At 31.0% G+C, this 23,354-nt stretch overlaps 1 protein-coding gene across 1 annotated transcript in view; it reads right to left on the bottom strand.

The window, feature by feature from the left end:
- LOC111642428 (multidrug resistance-associated protein 4-like) overlaps positions 1-21,849 on the bottom strand; it is a 76,802-nt gene extending 54,953 nt beyond the window's left edge. Inside the window, exons 1-6 of the mRNA XM_023388780.1 lie at positions 21,765-21,849; positions 20,699-20,805; positions 16,345-16,450; positions 16,047-16,265; positions 13,880-13,969; positions 5,448-5,611 (exon numbers count right to left, since the gene is read on the bottom strand). Of these exons, the coding sequence (XP_023244548.1) occupies positions 5,448-5,611; positions 13,880-13,969; positions 16,047-16,265 (473 nt within the window). The 5' untranslated portion in view covers positions 16,345-16,450; positions 20,699-20,805; positions 21,765-21,849. The remainder of the gene's footprint in view (positions 1-5,447; positions 5,612-13,879; positions 13,970-16,046; positions 16,266-16,344; positions 16,451-20,698; positions 20,806-21,764) is intronic.
- Positions 21,850-23,354: the final 1,505 nt, after the last annotated feature.

Raw genomic sequence — 23,354 nt, 5'->3', positions numbered from 1 at the left:
TATCAGTCCGTTGCAATAGGAAGGCAACACACCTGCATTACGTGCAAGCCTGGTTGCATCTACAGGATTACCTAAAACTGTGACTACTGTAAGAAGAGATTGCCTGCACATGATTTTTATGCCTGAAGGCCAGATATTTCTGTTTTATTGTTTTTCAGGCAGGGAGAAGCCGTTTACACATGCTTCAGGAACCAGTCACTTCGAGTATACACGATTAGAAAATGTTCTGTTGAACAAATGAGTCATTATTTGCTTTACAGTCATCAACAAACTTATGTGTGAAATCTGACTAATTCAGGAATCTATCGATGAACATTGTTCAATGTCAATTTTTTTTCTGTTGTTTGCGTCCTTATGCGAGGTGCGATTTCCTTAGATGTTTTCCGCTGTGGCACTGCGATGAGCTAAAGTTATCGGAATGATATATTTCAACCCTTTGTTCGACTTGATGTGGATGCAGTTGGTTCTGAATTCGTTCTTATAAACAACAACGTTTAATCATACAGAACTCGTACACTAACTTACGCAGTTACCTAATAACGGAGAAAATTCACCCAATGAAGTGACCAGCGAATTCCCCAGTTTTTTATCTTATATATCATATATACAATGGTCTCAGAAGAGCATTGGCTTTTCACCAAACTTTAAATTAATCCAGAAATTAATTAAAATATATTTAAAACTGATCTAATTGCACATACTTTAATATATAACTAATACACATAATAAAATCGTAACACTATGTTTTTAGTTAACTTAATGAAATAAGTTGTTTGTAAAATAAATTACTTTATTGTTGTAAAATTTATTCTTAAAGTTTGTCGATATATAATCAGAGTTTCATTTCAAAAATTTAATATCTTTAATTAGAGTTTATCACTTAAATAAATATTATTTCAAAGAAATTATGGATTAGTATATAAAAACATATAGTAATTCAAACTTTAACGAGTTGGTTTGATTAGACAGTATAAATTTGATTTGAAAAATGGCACAATTTTAATATTATTATTATTATTGCTACTGTACAATTTGAGTTAAATTCTTATACTTTATAATCTTTTACTTTTATTTCATTTTAGTAACTAATTTTAAAAAACACAGGTTTCGTTTCAATTACAATATAAATTTTAAACATTATATTTTTATAGATTTAAGTATAAATACAGTCACTAGAATCAATGATAATTTACAAGCTTAGGCATTTAATAAGCTGTAACAAGATGAGTTGTAAGTATATTTTCTTTTATATCTATACATAATTGATATATTTTTAAAAAAATTTACAATATATAGTTTTTTTTATATGTCTCTATTTAATTGATATATTTTAATATAAATTAGATTTTCTACACTCAAAAATACTCAAATGGTAAGTGTTAAAGTTATATTTTATTAAAATTAATACTGTGTATTATAATATAGTTTCTGATATAGGAGTTATCATTGACTTTGAAGCTTTCACGATTCAAGATGAAAATCTTCCATTCAACACATTATGTAGACAAATTGGGTTTGCAGCAAGACATAAAAACGATTTTGGGAAGATAGATTTTTACAATCAATTTATTACTTTTGATAATTTATCACCACGAGATAAAAAATCTGTTACATTTGGAAATTTCTTACACGGCTGTATTTATCTTATTAAAAACATAATTTTGGATATCGGCAATGTCATAGTAAAGTATATGAAATTTTATTTAATTTATATAAAAAGTATGATATAATTTATTACAAGGGAGGAAAAAATTGAATTTAATTTTTTAAACTTAACCGAATTAATATATAATATAAAGATTCCATCATTTGACATTGAAAAGTTAGGCATACCTAAATCCTCAAAAATTTACATGCCATGCCAATAACCATACCAATTTTATTGCTCACTGGTCTCTTATAAATTTTATATGGATGAACATGGTAAATATATTTTTAATTGTTATTATATAAAAATTAGTAAATATGATTACATTTATTATTTTTTTAATTTGTATAGGTATATAATTTTTGTGTTATTGCTAACAATGAGGTAAGTTTTTTACTAATGAATGAGAATGATAAAACAATATTATTATTATTAATTAAATATTTTTATTTTATACAGAGTTAAAGAAGAAAATATTATTTTACGTTTTAATATTATACATATATATATATATTGAAAAAATATGTCAATCAACTATAGATATAAAAAAAATATATACTTACGACTCATCTTGATACAACTTATTACATGGTAAAGTTTGTAAATAATCATTGCTTCTAGTGACTGTATTTATACTTAAATTGAACAGAGGTGCGGTATTCAATGCCAATTTTGTTGCTCACTGTTTTCTGTGTTTTAATATTATGTAAATTCTTATTAAAAAAATAAAAAAACAAGATTATATTTAAATAATTTTTCATTGAAGTACAACACTGATTATTGATAAACTAAATGAAAAACTGGAAAAGCTTAAATAAAACTAATTTAATCTATTAGTGTAAAAAATTAAAAAAAAATTTCAAAAATAATTTTGTTTTGGTGTTATATTATTTCATACTATTAAACACACTATTAAACAATATATTAAACTTTGTTAAAATATTATTTCAAATTGTCGTGTTTTAATTTATTCGGATATTAGAAAATATATATAAATAATTCTCAATCACATCGGATATTAGTACAAATTGTAAAAAATTATTTATCACATATTAATTTTTATATGAAGCAATGAATTGAACTGAAAAGTTTTTTAAATATGAAAATCTTTTCTAAAGAAATGAATTTAAAAGTTTTTTCACTATTAAAATTATTTATAATCTTAATTTACTCGAAATTTTTGATCTGAAAATAATTTATATCCTGAAAAATTATTATGTGCAGAAATATATCTTGCTTTAGATAAACTGAAGGAAAAAGTGGAAACACTTAAATAAACCGTAATGTAAAAATAAAAACCTTTTCAAAATAATTTCAATGTTATATTATTTCAAATTGTCACATTTTAATTTACTCAACAAATTTTTATTTTTAAAAATTATTATTACAAATTAGTACAACTTAATTTTATAATAAATTTTATAATTAAACGGAATATATTAAACTTATTGTTAAAATAATATTAATTAAGATTTGTGATCAGAAAATTTATTTAATTAAACTTTGTGATTAAGATTTCTCTTAAATAAACTTTGCCTTATTGTTTCAATATATTTTATGAAAAATAAAGAAATAAAATGAATTGAGAAGTTTTCTAAATACTACAATTATTATATCTGAAATGATTATTGCACCTTTTCAAAATAATTCCAGTGTTATATTATTTCAAACTGTCATGTACCCAAATATTAAGACAAATATCCATCAAGAAAATAATTAATTCTAGTATTGATGATAAACTATTACTTAACAAATTATTTGAAATCTTAATTTATAAAATATCAGAAATTAGACCATGAGTATATCATGTTTTAGATAAAGTGAATGAAAAAACTGGAAAAGCTTAAATAAAATAAAACTTTTTTGATCTATTCGTGTAAAAATAAAAAAAATTCGTTTTGGTGTTATATTATTTCATACAATTATTGTGTTTTAATTTTATTCGATATTAAAACATTTAATACTTTCATATTTTAAAAATTTACTTGAATATTCTCAACATTCGGATTATTTCCTTTGAGTAAGAATTACTTTTGTGATTAGAAAAATTAATTTTGTATTTAGTGCCACTCAAATTTATTTAGAAAATTTATTGAAAAATTAATTTTGTGATCTGAAATAATTCCATTCCACAAATTTTTATTTGCAATTCTAATTTAATTGACATCTGAAATTAATTTTGTGATCAGTATGTGTTAAACCACTACTACTTCTGTGAGAGTCCAATGTATAACTCCAATATAGTATGTGAGTACTGGGATACATATGTGTTTATTGCTTTAACTGTGAATTTTGCATTTAACTGTGTACTGAGAATAGCGATTAAATACACAATATTCTTTATCTACTTACAGGTTTTTCTGTATATTATATCATTACGTTATTAAGACATTTATTCACTAACCTGTTTTTGTAAATTTGAAACTTCGAGTTTATTGCTAAAGATGATGAGTCAACTAAAATGATAATGTTCGTCTCCTTCACTCTTACGACTGACCCTTCTGCTTGAGCCATCTTAGACAATATCATCAAATTTAGTCCTTTCTTCACATCTGGTTTCAGGTTTTATTCGTTTTAAGGCAACGTGACATTTGGACGATCTGCCCAGAGAAATGTCTTCCGGAGGTCTTTCATGGAAAACTGGCCTTATTTCAATGTACTTAACGTGATAAAAACACGGAAAACTTCATCTGACCAGCCCGTTGGTAAATCGCAAACTATGTTTAGTATTATGATTCCAACAATAACAAATTATTAATTTTACAGCGAAAACATTATGAATTCTACAAAAGTGATACAAATTAAAACCTTTACTATCTTTACAGAATTATCTTTACTTTCTCATCAACCAACTCTGGCGTGAATCATAAAGATATAAGCTCAAACGTTTTCCATGCTTTCATTTTATAGCAGCACACTCTGCTATACATTTTGAATTATTCTTGGATGCTTTTATAATCAGTCTGATGATAATATGGTGTCTGATAATATCACGTCAATAAAGAATAGATATTCTACAAAAATGTTAATTAACACACTGTTGAAGCAAATAGACATTCGGCATGATTCATGTGCGTATAATATTTATTTTCCAAACATACTTTATGTATAATTTCACACAAATTATTTACATTCCAAAAATAAAAAGCGTGTTTTTATATATATTTGTTCGTTTATACAAACAACTATTTTAATGTTTGGTTTTTTTAATCCTCTGGTCTTTCTAATCGTAATATGGCCACAATGGATTAGTCAGGCCATACTGGCTTGTCTGCATATTCTGACCCTCATCTAGCATTTGCGTATCATCAGAAATTCTTGGGTTGCGCGACCGGATTCGAACCCTAGCATCCCCGATCATTTTGATAATACGTTGGCCATCTTAACATATCTAATACCAGCTAATGTAGCATAGCTATCGGTGGCTGGATGGCTGAACTGTCAAGATAGCAGCCTACCGCTCTGGGAGACCCGGGTTCGAATCCGAACAGGTCGAAAAAATCCCTAGGAATTTTTCGGGGGTGGTCCGTTCAAAGATGTTGGGCCCCGTCCCTCACCACCCGGCAGCCCAATTGTGAGCCTGGCCGAACTCATAATGGCTTGCAAAAAGAGGCCCTCTTAGTGCCCACAGGAAGGAAAGAGTTAAAAAAAAAGCATAGATATCGATTAAGTATATAACATTTTATGTATATTAGAAACACCAATTTCATTTCTATTAAACATTATTAAATAATGAATAACGATTTCTTTATTTTATTTACAGATACTTTACAATTATATCATTTAAAATAATAATTACCTCAATTTTGAATATACTTTACTCAGAGCAATTTGTATAGGAAGATAGAGAAATATGACTAAGAATCCAATTATAATAGTCCATCCATAATATTTCCACAACATGGCTATCGAAGTAATGATGAAAAAAGGCGATGTAAATAAAAGTGATAGGGAGATAACTTTCTGTAATAAATAGAAATGTTATATAGACTATACCTAATAACTATTCATTCGATTAAAATTAATATAAATTTCAATATAATAATTTTTGAATTCATAAAATAGCCTACCTATATCATGAATGTATTAAACATTCACGTACTACTTTTGTTTTTACAGTACAAGGTCTTTATTCTGGCATCTACAGTACCAGGGAATTCAAGACTGTTGAAAATGGCAAATTACTGGGTTTGTGTATTTTCCAAAAATTCTTAAAAATTCTTAAGAATATGTGTTCTGAATGTGTTCTATATGTGTTCTCAATGTGGGAGATGGTATATTTTGTATGTGCGCATTTTGTTGCATTTTTGAGTCGATTATCTTCACTGCTACTTCACTGTAAAGATTACAGACAGCATGTCCATATACAGTAGAGCGTCGATTTTCCGAAAGTCAATCATCCGAAACGTCAATCATCTAAAAGAATTCCAGTCGGCAAATTTAAATATTCGCCAGTGCTGTGGCGCTTCAATCTTTGGCTATGTCTTGGGCTACTCAAATATTCTACGTTTTTGATACTAAATTAACATCTTAAGTATAATTTATTATTATTTTTATATTTTTCAATATATTTATTTTGTTTGTACAAAATAAAAAAATAATTTTTAACGATACAATAGTCTGTTAGGCTTAACATCGACGAAAATTCAACGCGAAGCGACACGCAACAGAGAAAAATTTCGACATCGGATACGTTAAACTATTTTTTCGTACGTAAATCAGTTATCCGAAATATCAGTTATCCGGACAACCCCAGTCCCCAATTGATTCGGAAAATCGACGCTCTACTGTAGTTTTTAAAATCATTGAAAACCTTGTAAAACTTAAAGAAATATGTTCTTGCATGCAATTCACGAACATATGACGTTTATATTCTAGCAATACAGTACATACTGCACTGTCCCACACTTTTCATTCTACTCGCAAAGAGTTATTCTTTTACAAATCGATATAATTTCAGAAATAATGTCAGAGAGAAAAATTGTCTCATTATAAAAGCAATCTTTAACAATAAATGACATTTAGATAATAGCGTATGTGTCTAGACAATTATACACAAGGTGTTTTAGGCACTGTGATAATGCAGAAATAAATGTGTTGGATTGAAATTTTTCATACTTTGATGAATATAGGAGGAGTTACATTATGTATAGATTTTCTTTAAATTTTGTATAATTCAAGTTAATATATGTGGTGTTGGATGTTTTTGGTTTTAGCTGTATGTTACTTTTATAATATTTATAAACAAAACCAGTCTGGTTATAATTTTATCTATACATTTTGTATAACTCTAGAAATTGGTACTATGGGCAGTCAGGGTGAAGAAAACTAGCTTCTCACTCTTGTTCTGCCTCAGATCTGGAAAATCTGTCCACAGTGACACTAGGATAAGTTTTTTAGTATTACAGTGAAGCCTCGATTATCCGACCCCCGATTAACCGACACTTCGATTAACAGACCGTCCTAGTTGGCAAATTTCAAATGTCTGCTAGTGATGTGGCGCTACAATATTTGGCTATGTCTTGGCTACTTTAATATTCTTTTTACGTGTTTTAGCTGGCAATACTCATTCGACTATGAAAGGGAGCCAGTATTTAAACGAGGCTTAATTTTCTAATTTTTAACGATACAATAGCGACGATTATTATTTTAAAAAATTTTTGTTAGGCTTAACATCGAAGAAAATTCAACGCGAAGTAGATTAATAGCGATATACTAATATACTAATTACATGGGATATAATAATATACTACACTAGTAATGGATTTTTTCATACTTTTCAGTTATTCGACTTTTCAATTATCCGACCAACCCCAGTCCCCAGTTGAGTCGGATAATCGAGGCTCTACTGTATTTAAATTTGAGAATCGGAAATTCATACGATCGTCCTGTTCATTTTTTCCTGACTCCAGCCTAATTAGAGCGTCGGGCATGCTAATGATTAAATTTATTGTAGGAGGGATCATGGATTCATGGATTTTGGCATGAAGTTGAGCTCAACAACGAGACTATTTAAAGCAACAAAACAAAATTTAATGAGGAAAAAATATTTAAAACAAATTACTCGATACATAAAGAAATGCTAGACCTCTATTTAATCGCAAAAGAAAGAGCTTACAACTTAGACATACTACCTTAATTGAATGTCTCGATGGCAGTCTTTTATTCTGTGATGAAGGCAGTGCATTGTTGCAGCAGACAGGGCTCAACGCAAAGGATGAGAGTGAGGGAACTTGCTAATATGGCACCATCGAATTATGGAGGACTGCGTGTCTCTTAACGCAATGTCATATTTCTGTTGACTGTCTCGAATAGCAAGAAATCACCCCTTTTATCGGATGATTCGTCCAATAAGAATCATAGATTTAAGTCTGTTGATGGAATGGACAGGGGAGTTAGATACACAGATGGTTGTCGAAGTTGGACATAACAACTTGTGAAAGAAAGTGGATTTCTTTTTCTAACACAACAGTGTCACTTTTTGTCTTCTGTTAAAGTTAACAATATAGAATAATAAATACACTTTCTCACGCTAAATAAATTGTATAATTCCGATTTTCACATCATCTTTTCAGTGTGCACTTTTTACATAAAGCTTACTACTAGAAAGCCTACGCTAATTTCGCGAAATGCCAGGTTGGGCGCTCTGCTCATTGTGTATATCATTTTGATTTTAATTTTTTTGACAAAAGTTTATATTTTTAAATAACAAAATATTGAACCTATTTACATCATGAGACGCTATTACATAATGTTCGAACTCTGGATTACAGGTGAGAAAAGTACAGCTCTGTCTCTGGAACCGTTACTCTTTCAATTGGTCCAAGTGCAAAACTATTCTAATGGAATGGTTTCTCGGAATTGCTTAGTTTGTTGGACTAAACGGTTCCACAGTATCATTATGTTCTGTTGTAATTGCTTTTGAACTTGACGGTTGCTGATCGGTATTATAAACATAGTATATATGTGATGTCCCAGCCAGGTCCGAACCCACACGAAATTAGCAAAATCTTGGTTGTTTTAGAGAAATATTTTATTTTTTAAAAAGGCAAAAAATATATATGTAGGCAGACACCATTGATTTATACTAAAACGGCGGCGTAGAGTCGTAAATCGTAAAAGGAATTTTGTTCATTTCCGATTTAAAGATCGAATTCAGCCTTGAGTTTGTCTCTCCCTCTCCCCAGATGGGAGTTCCGTTACGCTTAGTTACAAAAAACAGCTACTTGGAAAGCGTGAATGAAAGAAACAAATTTCAAATCGTGTCTTTTGATTTCCGTTCTATGGTCAATAAAAAATAGCATCTTGAACTCAGACTAAGTCCGTTTATTTGACGAATATTTACAATATATACACAGCAATATTTCTTGCTTGCTTCTCACAATGCAGTCTTAGGCCAGGCTTGTTTCTCCCTGTTCTAACGGTTGCATTGCCTGATATCTAAGTTTTGGATTCGTTGTCCGACCAATCCGGAGCTGAGTCGGTAGTCCTCCTACGAGTCCGCCTCATACCTGTCTCTACTTGTCCAGAAGGACTCAGGCCAACCGACCTTTTTCAAAAATCTTGTTCTGACAAGAGGAACTTGAATTAGCTTGTTCATACTTGTTAGGCCTCCTTGACAAGGGAGATCGACTAATCAGATTTAGCGATAAAAAAACGAAAGTTGATATAATCCCCGATTATCAAGAACACATACAACTCGGATAATTAACGCTTTGCACCGTGTGTCAACGTGCAAGGAGATTTTCGCTAATTGTTACGAGCGATAAATCTGTCTTCTACGTTGGACACTTCTGTCGTTACCCAACATCGACGTCGCCACTCGACTTCGCCTAACGAGCATCAAGACTTCATCGTCATCGTTTCTGCTCCAGAGCAGTGTAGCCGCAATGAAATTTCAAAACGTACTGAAGCGCCTTCAAAAAACGTACTATTTTCCTTCAAAATGTACTAGTTCTAAGAATACTTTGCTTACGTGCCTATATATATAGGCACGTAATTTATATATATATATAGTTTATTGTCAAATAATTTAATTTAAAATTTTATTTTTGGAATTTTTTGAAAGCTATTTATAAATTAAAAATATATCTACACATCTATAAGTTATTATATAATGAGTATTACATTGACATCATTTATTAATACAGTAATACTATTGAATTTCATCTTAATTTTATAACCAATTGTGCTTTAAAAAATAATTATAAATTTGTTATATTATATTATTATATTCTTGTTTGCTTAAAACATGCGACTCAAAAAAACCCAAAATGGCGGCTCATGAAGTAGATCACGCGTGTCCTGGCCTTCTTATATAGACCTTGAAACAGTCGGAAGCGCGGCCATTTTGAAACCACACGTAACATTAACTCTTATTTCTTTTACTACGATTACTAAAATTGAAGTTCATAATTTAAGAATTAAATTATAGTGGTAAAAAATAATATAAAAGTATTTATTTTATTTATACTCGTACAATTTCAAAACTATTTTCTGTAATAATTTGATTCTGACTTAACGGATATTTTGATATTATTGACGACAAAAATTTAAAATCATTGATTTCCTTACCTGTCCATTATTTTTGTTTGACGGAGTTGAATTGTTTGAACAACGTGGCATAAAAAATTTTGTCAAGGTCCTGATGAAAATGTGCAGACAACTGAACGTGTGAAAGAAGACCACTGAGTCAAGACCGTTTACACGTGCAACTATCTATGTTGTGATTAAATTTAAATTAGCAAGCAGTGATACTAGTGAGACTTTATTAAACCCATTTTTTCTCATTTTTTCGTTAAGACGTGAAATATTATTTTGTACCTACTAAAAATCTAAATGTACTTTCAATTTACTGGAAAGGGCAAAATGTACCAGAAAAGTACAAATGTACTAGGAACGGCAACACTGCTCCAGAGCCATCACGAATCTTCGTCATAAGAATCAGCCTACGTGACAAACTCTAAACCTGTGAACTGTGTCGAGAGAACTATTGAACAACCTCTGGACAACGAAATGCTTATCTTATTAGTGTAAGCACTTTCTACTATAATAAACGGTATTTATATAGGGATATGTCATCTCTGCCTCCAGCACCACCTACTCTATACGAACAGCGCCTAGGCTCTCCCTGACACGGGATTAATTGATCTTCCCTGTAAGTCAGCGAACTCACAAATATGGATTTCCGTAAAATCTGAACGCTCCACTATCCTCCCGATTTGATTGTCTCGACACTTCGTGATAAACAAAACAACTGTAGGATAAAATAAACAAACTCCTAATATAGATTTTATTTTAATATTTTCCTTCTTACATTTTGTTTGGACAATGCCGCACATGTCTACTAGTTTACCGATAAAAGCAAATAATTAAGATCTCTAATAAAAGTATAAATTTTTAAAACATCTTTACAAATGTAAATCTCTAATAAAAGTATAAATTTTTAAAACATCTTTACAAATGTAAATTGTTCAAAATTAATTTCATTATTTCTCAAAAGTCCTGCAACATTATCTGGATTTGAAGATCAACCTAATTGACAAAGTGTACATTGTACCATTAAAAGCAATATTCATATAAGTAGAAAAAAAGGATTTATTGGTAGTTCGGAAATGGAACCGTCTTTCGACATTCGACGTATAAACGTTTCGAGTTTGAAACGGTTCTCAACGGAACTACCTACCTCTTATTCTGGAACGTTCGAAATTAGAATCGTTGGAAGTGGCAGCTACAACTGCATATTTTTCTTTACTGGATATGTATTCAAATTTTGTAAAAGATGGATAAGATTTAGTTTTATTATTCTGGTTTTATTGCAAAGATTATTAGATTTTTTGTAAACTACGACACAAAACGTATATGTATATTCGATTTTATAACTTACAGTCAAAACTCTACGGAACTCAAAGTATTCTTATAAAGATTGTATTGGTTAAAACTGATATTTCTGAACTTTTCGATTGGTATTTTCAAACTAACCCCCAAAACATAACAAAAACATAACAAAACACCCAGAAGAAAAAATTATCATATATAAACCTACTAATTGGAAATCAGTTATACTTATATACTAGTTTTTAGTTTCGTTTTAGTTTTTGGAGACTTAAGCATGATGTAATTACCAGATTTCTTTTGTACTTTTGTTGTCTAAATGTTATGTATTATTTTATTGTCATGATTTACAGTTGTGAGATGTATTATTGTAAACTTTAATATAAATTTGTTAAAATAAGGCACAAGCATTTGTTCAAAAGCGACGAGAAAATAAGATTTGGCTGAATATATTACTAATTCTCGACTGACTTCTCTTTGGAGAGAAACGACTCACCCAAGGAAGAGATGACAAAAAATTGGATTGGACAAGGACGTCGTTTTTATCCGATATTGCCTATTTACAGATACCTCGACACAGGAAACGGTCGAAAATGTATAAAAGGACAAACAAAATCATAATGAAGCTCGTCGTCGTCATTTGATTTGGCGGTCATTCAACTGTCTAATGCCTAAGGCCACCCAGTTCCTACCAATTAAATCGCTTCCCAAATTAAAGGATAATGCACTTTAACCGATTATGCCTGATATTCTGGATTATTACAAACAGTCTCGATAGAAATAAGAGAATCTCCTCCTCCTTCATAAGGCGCCAAAGCCGGTAAGCGAACACCGAACCTCGAGGATCAAGGTATTTATCTCGACGCGCGAAATTTATGTTAAATTCTCTCTCTCGCAAGTCTCAGGCGTGAATGTTTTAAAGACTAATCTGCTAGAATATAGTAATATCTATACTTAAATCTTATTATTTCATATTTATGGTGCATGTACTTCCGCGTGGAGTTAAGTGACAGAGCATTGTAGATACAATCACGCATAGAGTTGCCTGCACCCTCCTTATCAAATTCATCAGCTTTGTCATTAACATAATTTCCTTGATGACTTCTAATCCACATCTAAACATACCGATCATTACAGTTAATTGCGCACATATTCATTCAATAGACAATGGGATGGGTATTATCGCTATCCTCTAGCAGAAAAAACAGGCAACAGAGTCAGTGTAGATGCTGATGCATTGTCAATAACTGCAATTATTGCACCATTCGACAGCACAGAAGATAGCACACTATATAGCGTGAATGACTGCCGTCTTCCTGATGATGACTTTTCCGGAAAATAGAGGCTGAATAGTAAACAAAAGCTATTAGTGACAAGATTGTATTTCACCAATAGCAAACTTCCTCCTTAGAAAAATTCTGGCCAAGAACAGTGGGAAACTCTGCTACAATTTTACAATGGAAAAGCAGCTGGGTCCTAGATTTTATCTTGATTTTCACTACAATTGAGTGCTTACGTAGATAAAAGCGAAAACCTCTTCTCACAAAAATACAAATTAAAGAGCGATTGAAGTGGGCCCAAGAGCACAAATGCCAGATACAACAATAATGAAAGGAGGTTGTTTATAATGATCACGCGAAGTTTCGAGTCTGCATTAAAAGCAATTAGAAAAATTAAAGTCGTCAGAAAAAAAAAAGAGGCATTCAATTATGACTGTGAATTTCGCAGTATAAAAGTTGCAGCAAACGGTATAGTGTGGGGTTACCTGTCAGCCAAGGCGTGAGAAATTGTCCTTTTAATTAACAAAGGGGATCAATAAATGCGGCGAAATACTTACAAATTCTTGACGAAAACCTGCTATCATCATAAAAAAATTTACTATATCACGGACTATTATATTCTAGAAGAATAGTGCAGTTGCCACACTTCTAAAACTGTTGATTCTTGGCTGGCCCAACGTAATATGAAAACACTAAAATGTCCGTCTATCAGTTCTGACTTTTCCCTATAAATAATATGTGATGTGGAATTAATAACGCGTTATGAAAAGTCCTCAAGAAAATGTGGATGGTTTATTCAAAAATCAAGTAACTTTGGTGTGAAATCACTCGAAACGAGGGCCAGGCTCTTGTTGACACAACGAACGCTCTTACGAAAACTGTTGTATAAGTCAATTGTAAAAGTACTTACTTATAATCAGAGTTTAGCGATGTAAAATAATCATAAGTATAAAAGATTTTTCTCATCGATATTACTGAAGATATATTAAATCGACTTTTAAAGTGACTTATTGTCCGAAATGTTTTTGTCGAGATTATATAATACACCGGCGAAATATATGAATTCACGTGGTATTCATTAATCGAACATATTGTTTACAAATTGTTTTTAACTTACATTTTGGAATTTGCTGACGTCGTTTGCTAGAAGATTTACCATTTGTCCCACATTCGATCTTTCCAGTGACGAAGGACTTAGCCTAATTGCCTACAAATGAAAGTTTTATATAGAATGAATATTTTGAGAAAATTATGCCATCGTTAAATAAAAAATGCCTATAATACTTAATATAGTTCTCAAACAAACTAATTGATTAAATTTTCTAACAATAATATAGAATTGTCTAAGTTATAAATCATCATCAAGGCTTCCAAGATGTATTGGTATATATAGATATAGAAAAACAAACTGTATATACATTTATACAGATTGTAAAACTATGAATCAACGCTATATTAAGATAAGAACAATACCTCAAAATGATATATTAAAACAAATTTCGAAAAACGCAACTGATTTTGTATTTAATTTGCCTTTTTGTTAAACGAAGTGTATATTTAAATTAGAGATGTAATTAAATACTACAATTCTAGTCTATAGACTTATTCAAAACTGTTTAACATTCGATAAGCGTAAGATAATTTTATTACAGGTTTTTGCATAAAAGACAGAATTCGGTTAAGACAAATTGTAATATTTTTAATGTTTTTACTTCTGTTAGAAGTTTGCTTACTTTTATTACAGTAATTATTTTTATTACTACTACAACTTCTCCCGCTGCGTTGAATAAGTCTTCTATAGAGCCAAAACGTGGTGCTCACGTATACAACTATAGTTATATATGGACAAAAAGTAATTTGTTAATACAGAATTAGTGTAGCCACACATACTCAGTGCATTTGGACAAATCTAATCCATAATTCTCACAATAAATACCTTGTATACTAATGCCAGTAATCAAAGCAATTTTTCATCATTAACACGAAAACTCGCTCATTATCATACCAGTACTGTATATTTTAACCAATGACAGTAATAACGACTACAAAAAAATCAAATACAGGAAGTGCAATACTGTGGACTCGTGTTAATGACATTCAATTGAAATAAAACTCACGACTTCCTTGCATTTCAGTTGTCGATAACGTTTTTGCGACGTATTGTTTACCAATAAAAACAGATATCTCTGTACAAACAAAAGAAAAAGAAATAAAATATCTAAGTTCCCATTTCATAAAAACTTAAAAAGCATAATGAATGTAATTGAAGATCGTAAAGAAACAGATCTGGTATTGACAAGAGCATTCACAATTTACAGCCTTCTTAGAAATGACAAAGAAAAAACAAATAAAAAAGCACAAGCAGGAGTTTATAGAATTCTCTACGAAAACTAACAGTTGGGAGTAAAAAAAAAATACATCCGAGTCTGAAATAAAATCTCGAAGTACAGCTTAAAAAGCATAAACACAACAGCAAGAAAGAATAGTGTTACACGGTGTTGTCATCCACGGCGCAAGGGGAACGCTCAACTGCAAAATGGGAGGAGAGCGACATCATAAAACCAGAGCATTTACTATCCTTAGCGATGAGTAAAAAACAGATAGAAAATACAGAAGCAACATGATGGACGGGTGTCTGAACGATAGAGACTCTGAAAGATTACCATCGGCTTCTATGCTGATTGTAATATCTCATTTTTTTGTCAACCATGTACAATATATAGAAATACAAGGTAAAGAGAAAGCTAAAGCATACCAATTTATAGATTGCTCTTCGTTAAAACAAAGCAATATTACATTTTCAATCTTGGCTTCATTTATATATTAACACATTTTTTATAATTATATTTAATGTTCTACTTTTGCTATTATTATGATTTGATTTTCTGTAACGTTTGCCTTTCTAATAATTGTTCGGTGTATTTTTATTCCTAGTTAAATTAAATTTATTATATTCAAAATTACATTAGAATTTGATATTCTAACGAGAGAATGTAATATAATGTCTGAGGACGGTTTGTAGAAAACACCGAAAACCTACTAAACGTTTTTCATGACAAAATAAATGATTTTATATGGTGTATATAAACTGCGATTTCATTTCTTTACAATATATTTCAAATTACTTTATAAAAAATAAAATTACACAACTATCGATTGCTGAAAAAATTCTTTCACAAGTAGCTTGCATTTGTGTTTAATTTCTTCGATCCATTTAATAAAAATACACTCACGTAAAAAGAATATAAATATAATGCCTGTAACACATTATATTTGCTACTCACCTTTCTATATATAAGAGTGCAAAAAGCTATCTTTAACTTCATTCCATATAATTCAGTTATAAACGCATTAATATTAAATATACAGAAATATATCGCAAGTAGAATAAAAAATCCCGCAACAGTAACATAGAACTTGTATTGATTCGGTTCCTCTGTGTTTTCAAAATAATTTATTATTAATCCTACGAAGTATGCTTGGCCTGCAATTAATGCTGTCATCTGCGGACGAATATAAATATCAGTTATTTCAATTATTTTAAAACATTCTTTATGTCGTTTAAATCGGTTGTTACAATACCTGAATGAGCACAAGCAGAATAATTATTAAGTATTTCCAACCAACAAAACGTAATAAAGCTTTCAGTATGCTCGAATTCTCCTTTTGCAATTCCTGGTTCCATTCTCTGAAAAGAAATTGCAATGAAACCTAAAAATTGAATACAATATTTCAATCAACGGATTATTCAAAAATTTTTTACAACTATGAATCAATGTAATGCTCTTAAAACAATTATTATTATTATCATTTTGAAAATACAGTAAAATGTTATTCACGTGAATATCTGTAATAACCCGAAATGCTAATATTCTGCTATTCGAAATGTATTTAGACACGTGCTGCGCTAAAAATCCGGACACACGTTCTAAACAGAAATGGAGAGTGCTTTTATATTAGTTACTACATTACAGAAGGGGAATGAAATGTTAACATAACTATGTAACGTTTAATTCTAAAACTAATACGTTAATAAATATTATGCCTAAAGAGATCGCTAATTTGCAGCAGCGTGTGTTGTTGCAGAATGAACAGTAATGTCCGCAGGAAACAGGGACGTTTAACTTATTAAATTTTCTATTAATTACTAAAGTTTATAATATTTTTGAGTTTTCACGTGTGACACCTAGACTCTCCTGTGTAATACGCAACAGGCTAACGAACGTGTACGGAATTCAAAAACTTTTAAATATATAATTAAAATGCCTTTTAAAAGGATTAATGTAATGATTAATATATGTTGTAGAAATAATTAATTTGTTAGAAAAGCAAATTGATGCGTGGATCATTTTTGTTAAGGATTTATCATGTTAATCTTTATGATTTTACTTATTCATTATTAACAGGGAATTTATTAGATACACGAAAATATTAATTAAAATCTTTTGAGAGAATATTAATTTTCAATTAATTATTTCCAAATTTCAAAAGATTATTTTGTAGAATTTCAAATATTTATATAAATAAATTCTAAATTAAAAAAATCCAGTAACGAGTTGCTTAACTTTCCCGGAAACATTTAAAACTGCNGTAAAATATAAATTTCATAGTATTTTATTGATATAAGTAAAAATTCATTTTAAATACTGTACTTACTATTTAATTTGATGAATAATTTTATGATTAATTTGTTTATCTGCAAGTTGGAATAATACAAATTTCGCTAAATTTCTTATGATATTGTTTGTTGCATAAATAGTTCAGTAAGTGTCGATTAAGGTGTGTATGTGCACATTTATCAATTTACTAGCCGCTAGCGGATAAAACGGCTCTGCCAGGGTAAAAATAAAGACAACAAAGATTAAAACGAAAACCAAAAAAACAGTTTAGTTGTTTATTCTACTAATGTCATGTTTAAGATACTTGACCAATGAAATTACAATATGATATGTTAATTTTTTTTTCTAATGTCAACTTCAACGTACTATACCATTCACAGCCGAATATCAAATGATAATCTGCAAACCAATCATGGTTCGCAAAAAATGTGACCAAATATTTAAACTCGGCACCCTCGAAAACCTAATAAAACGTAATTTGTGCTCGCCCGTAACTATTCGAATGAAACAATAACCACTGTTGCACAGACAAAATGGCTGCTTTGGAAGAAGGTTGAAGTTAATTTGACCGAAAGTAGTCGTTGGCCTTTTCCCGAGAGAGAGGATGATCAACGACAACTAATTATTACTGTTTTACTATTATTGTTCAAAAAGTGGTCCGTGTTAGACAGGTTGTGATGAACCGCTCTTCTTCCAAGTTATTTACCGTAACGCCCGAAAAGACTTTACAAAACACTTGTTTAAATTGCTCTTAAGAGATGATAAAGTGTTAAAGTTAGTATTAGCTGGATGGATTTAAAACGTACCTGTCGCAGCCATCGATACATTCGGCGTTATAAATCCTAAATTTCAAAAAAATTTAGTAACCAGTTGCTTAACTTTCACAGCAACATTTGGTGGCGCTGTCCGTTACGATATTTTATTTTAAAAACTTTTTATATTTTTTAATTATTATAAAAAGGCAAAGAGCTAAATTTGGAGTTTAGAGACGGGTTTTATAAATAACTAACAGATAATTCCGGCATTCCCCGGGAAAAAAGTAACGATAGCGAAGATTAAGATCTTCGCTATCGTCTCATTATTGCCAATCTTACCCGTTTTCACAGAATGCAAAAATTAGTTGCCCTGTTTCCAGATTAATTAGAAAATTTTCAGATGGGTCTAAAAATATGTTCGATTTTTTTCAAAAACGAAAAAAAATGCATCTGCGTTTTTCACATCGCTTTCTCTTAACAATTCTATTGTTACGCAACACTTCCATTGTTAAGTAACACTTCCATTGTTGATGGAAGTGTTAAGTGCTAATCCTGCCCCTCTCCTCCGTGGGGAGGAATTTCGAAAAATCCCTTCTTAGTGTGCTCTCTCGTGACGTATCCTAACCGTGTACCAAAGTTCAACTTTCAACTCCTAACCGTTCAACATCCCGGAGCATTCTGGAATGTTGGAGAACGCTTTCGAATAATCTCGAATGTTCTGGAGTGTTCTAGAAATTTCTAGAGGGCGAAAACTTCCAGCCCTTATATCTTCAACAGCAAGCTCTTCAGGTACAAACGGGAACTTTCTTCATGGGTGGGGGATAGAGGGATACCACACCATATAACTCCCTTGATCATACTAGGACTCGTTTTTCAGTTTTAGCGGCATGCACGCTGTACGCTTACCTTTATAATATATATTGATAATGATTAAATGTTAATAACCAATAAAATCGTTGTTAGACTCAGTTCGATGAAAAAAGTGAAATAATGTGTTTTGTAGATTACTTTGTCTATAGAAAAAGCTCAAGTAAAAAATTTGAACGGAATCTACAAAAAGTAAATATTATTTTAGTTGTGAGTCCAGTAAAATTTTGATTGTAAATCAAATAAATATTATAAATTTTAATTTTGCAATATATTTTTATACTGTTAAGTACAGTAGAGCGTCGTTTATCCGAAAGTCGGTTATTCGAAAAAATTCCAGTCGGCCTAAAGTATAATTTTCATTTGTTTTTATATTTTTCAATGTATTTATTTCGTTTGTAAAACATAAAGAATTCATTTTTAACGATACAATAGCCAGGATTATTATTTTAAAAAGTTTACGTTAGGATTAACATGGACGAAAATTCAACGGGAAGCGACACGCAACGAAGAAAAATTTCAACACGAGATAGGTTAATATAGTTTTTCGTACATAATCGGTTATCCGAAAAATAAGTTATCCGAACAACCCCGGTCCCCAATTGATTCGGATAAACGACGCTCTACTGCACTATGCTACATATATTCAGTACACAAGTAATAATGACTAATGTGTGAGTGCCCGACTTGATAAACATTTATAAACCCTTCTAATAAACTTTAATACTCGCTTTAAAATGAACGAAATTACGTTTGAATTCACGGGAAAAATTTTTTATTTTTTTCCCATGAGTTCAACACTTAATAATAAAAAAAATGCGATCGTATCTTTTCTCTGGATTCACTTTCTTTCAAGGGTGACACAGCTTACAAATGTGTCACCCGGCATCTAAGATCGAAAAATTAACTATTGGGCAATTGAATAAAAAACTCCTAATAAGGTAATGAAAAAACCAGGACAAACCCCCTAATAAAAAGGAGGGGTCGATAAGTCGTCGTCGTCATCCAGTTTTTTCTTGAAATGTGTGTGATCCAAACTGCCGACTACAGCCGTCGCCAACTCTCGCCTTGCCGAACAAACAGAAAAAAGATAAGCCTAAAGGATATCCCTCAATACAGAATCGCCGAAGTTCCCACCGACTTGAACATCGATACGTCGTAACGTCGTAGGACCAATACGTGTTTAAGGTATTTATCGTCTCGCGAAAGAATGTGAGGTCTTTCTCTCTCGCAGTCAGGGTCGTAATCTTAGTAATAACGTCCCTACATATAAATATATATAATATTTTAACAACTGCTAAGCATCTGTATACAGCTTGTAAATAGATAGTATCTATTTACAAGCTGTAAATAGATACGTAATAAACGGGTATTTTATTAAATGATAACTTTGTGTACTCATTACGGTTGTCTCCTTCCGCCTCCATTCCGAGTCCGAAAGCATACGACGCGACCGCTCGCGCGAAAAATAACATATCGGCTAACCAAATTTCCGTGTCCGGAAGATACGGTGGTGTCAGTTCTGACAAGGCATCGAAGAGGTGCCGACCCAGCGGCCACAAATATATATATAAAACAATCTTCGCTAATTCTATTTAATTTGATTAGACTTATCCAAATAATAATTAAATCTAAAAGAATTAGGTAACAGTAACTGAAATATCGATGTCCACAACTAAATAATAACTAACTTACTTCTGAAGCAGATCGCCAAGATACTCTGAAGTGTGATATTTTGAACATTTGTATAAATCTTCTTCCTTTAAAACTCGCTTTCTTCCTTCATTATTGGGAAAATCCAACTGAAAAAGAAATAATTTAATTATTAATGTTATTTACCGTAATTTTCTTGTTTTAATAATTCTGAAATTGCTACGGTCGAAAATGATTCCAGTGACGTTCCAAACGCCATTGTCAAACTTCTAGGCTGACATTGGAAGAACAAGGTGCAATTATTAATGCAATTATGTTGATGGAGCAGAGAGAGGCAAATAAATCTGCACTTAATATATTAGCAATTTCTGAAATTAAACATCAGTTTAAAAACTTTTACATCTAGCTAATTGACACGCTGCACATTCAACAGTGCTGAAGAATCAACAGTGTTATAGGGGGGTCAACTGTGTCTTGAATAATGTTTTAGATTAAACGAAAAAAGTAAACACGCATCGAATACACAGTACATTGCGTGTTTGATAAACAAAATAATTTTAATTAAATCTTTTTAATTTATCGCAAGAATCTATAAATTCTTCTCAATATCAGGTATGGTAGGTGATGAATACGTAGTGTAAATAGTATCTCATGTTTTTTTTTTCTTTTGGATTATATAAACCATCATTGTTAGAGTCATATAATTAGAAAAGCGTTGCTCTATCTTCTGAGCATTTACACTGAAGAGGGACTTATATAGACCCGAAATGTATTTGTGATTTGCAATAAAGGAGTACCTACTTTATAGCTGGGAGAAAGTCTACCGTGTTTTACTAAAGAGACATATATTCAAACTATAAATTCTTATCAATACATACTGTATGTTTCGGAATTTCCTGCATACGAAAACATTTGCTGTATTCTCTTTTAAAAAGGAAATTTAAATGAAACAATAACATAAAATTTGTATAAACACCTGTGTTATTACATGAAATGACAGTATGAAAAGATTAAGAGTTCTATTTTAAAAGATTAGTTGAGAAAACAACATATTAATTATTATATTACAAAATTTTAATTATTAATGAGAGGAAATAATAATACATACCAGAAAAATATACGAGAGAAAACACCAACAGTATCGAATGGGTTACTTTTTTCTTTCCTCTCCATTCTCATCTACACTTTTCTATACACTTTTCATATGTAATATTTATTACTTATCAAACCTATACATCTGTTCGATAACGTATAATATTTATATTAAAGTGTAAAGGTTTTGCGTGTTATTTGTGTTCAGAAAACCTTGAAATTACCTCTAGACGTTATATGAATACGAAGTTAACATTTTTGCAGCGCTATCAAATGTGATGTTTCGTTTTAAAATAACATACTGTAATTATAAAATAGAAAATAAGCCGAATTTTGAGAGTTGAAATAGGTTTTTATAAAACTAAACGTAAATACTAACAAAGAAAAAAGTTCCTGATCAAATTTGACTTGACTCGAGATACAACAGAACATTTTTCTGTCTCCCCTCTCCGTTGACTTTTAACCAAAAATCTTAATAGCATCGATGTTGTAAATGCCAATTACTATTAAAATTTTTATTGTTTCATTCCACTCGAGACCTTCAGTATTTCCTATTTTCTTTAACTTTAACCACCAAAATTTTGTAGCGTTAATTCTCCTTATGAACAACTTCTTGTAAGAAGCTGCTTTTATTTATCCATTTCGACAATTATACATAACAGAGAAAAAGTCTAGCGATCAGACAAAGTAGCCCTAAAGATTATTACTGTACATGTTAAACACAGTGAGCCTTAAAACGGCCAGTAATACAAAAAATTGAAGGATCGTTTCTGTATGTATGAACGTTACTCTGTTTGAGGGGCAAGATTTTGTTTATCCTGTTTGGAGCTTATATCGAGCAAGCGGAAAACCTGAAATGCCGTGAGGAATAATTTATGTGGCTCGCCCGAAACCTTCGAAGTTTCCTTTTAATTTTAATAGGAAAGAGGTGGCTGATCGTTGCGGTAATACTTTTTTGTACACAACACAATCTACTCTGTGTTCGCTATTTTCGCACACACATATAATTAATACTAAATATTTAGTAAAATTGAAAAATGATAAAATAATTATTTGCACTGGCGATATCAATTCGGGGAGCCGGTTCTAGGAATTCGCAAAGTAAGCGTATGCTTACGCGACGAGTATGATTTTAATTCTACTTTTTCTAAACTGCATAGTACTGGCTGCAGCTTTTGTAAAGAAGATTCCCATTATTGTAATTATTAATTAAATCAGAGTAATCGAGGTTACTTTAGGTAATATGCCGTTAAAGGGGTGAGTAATAAAATAGAATTTTCGTACAGAGCAGGATACGTATATTATAGAATTGATTTGCATGTAGATGTATCTTATCCGATGAGAAAACGCTGACAGATTTGTATATAAACAACACTTTCACAACTACGCTTCGACCTATTTATGTTAATCAAATATTATAGAGGAGATCGGGGCAACTTCGGCATGCGGGGCAAGTTTGTCAAGCGCTTTTTTTAAAAAACAAATTAAAAGGAGACTTTGGTTATAGGTTAGGCAGTTGAGTTTTATTGGTGGCTTGTTGAGTGTAGTGTTTTTATTGTTCTCCAACAAGCGTAGTTGAATTATCAAGCAAATTTTCATTTTCGTT

This window comes from Centruroides sculpturatus, unplaced genomic scaffold, assembly GCF_000671375.1.
Source record: "Centruroides sculpturatus isolate CEXI.00-Female unplaced genomic scaffold, Cexi_2.0 scaffold1219, whole genome shotgun sequence".
Lineage (NCBI taxonomy): Eukaryota > Metazoa > Arthropoda > Arachnida > Scorpiones > Buthidae > Centruroides > Centruroides sculpturatus.
The sequence above is the reverse complement of the archived record's forward strand: the minus strand, read 5'-3'. Positions and strand labels throughout refer to the sequence as shown.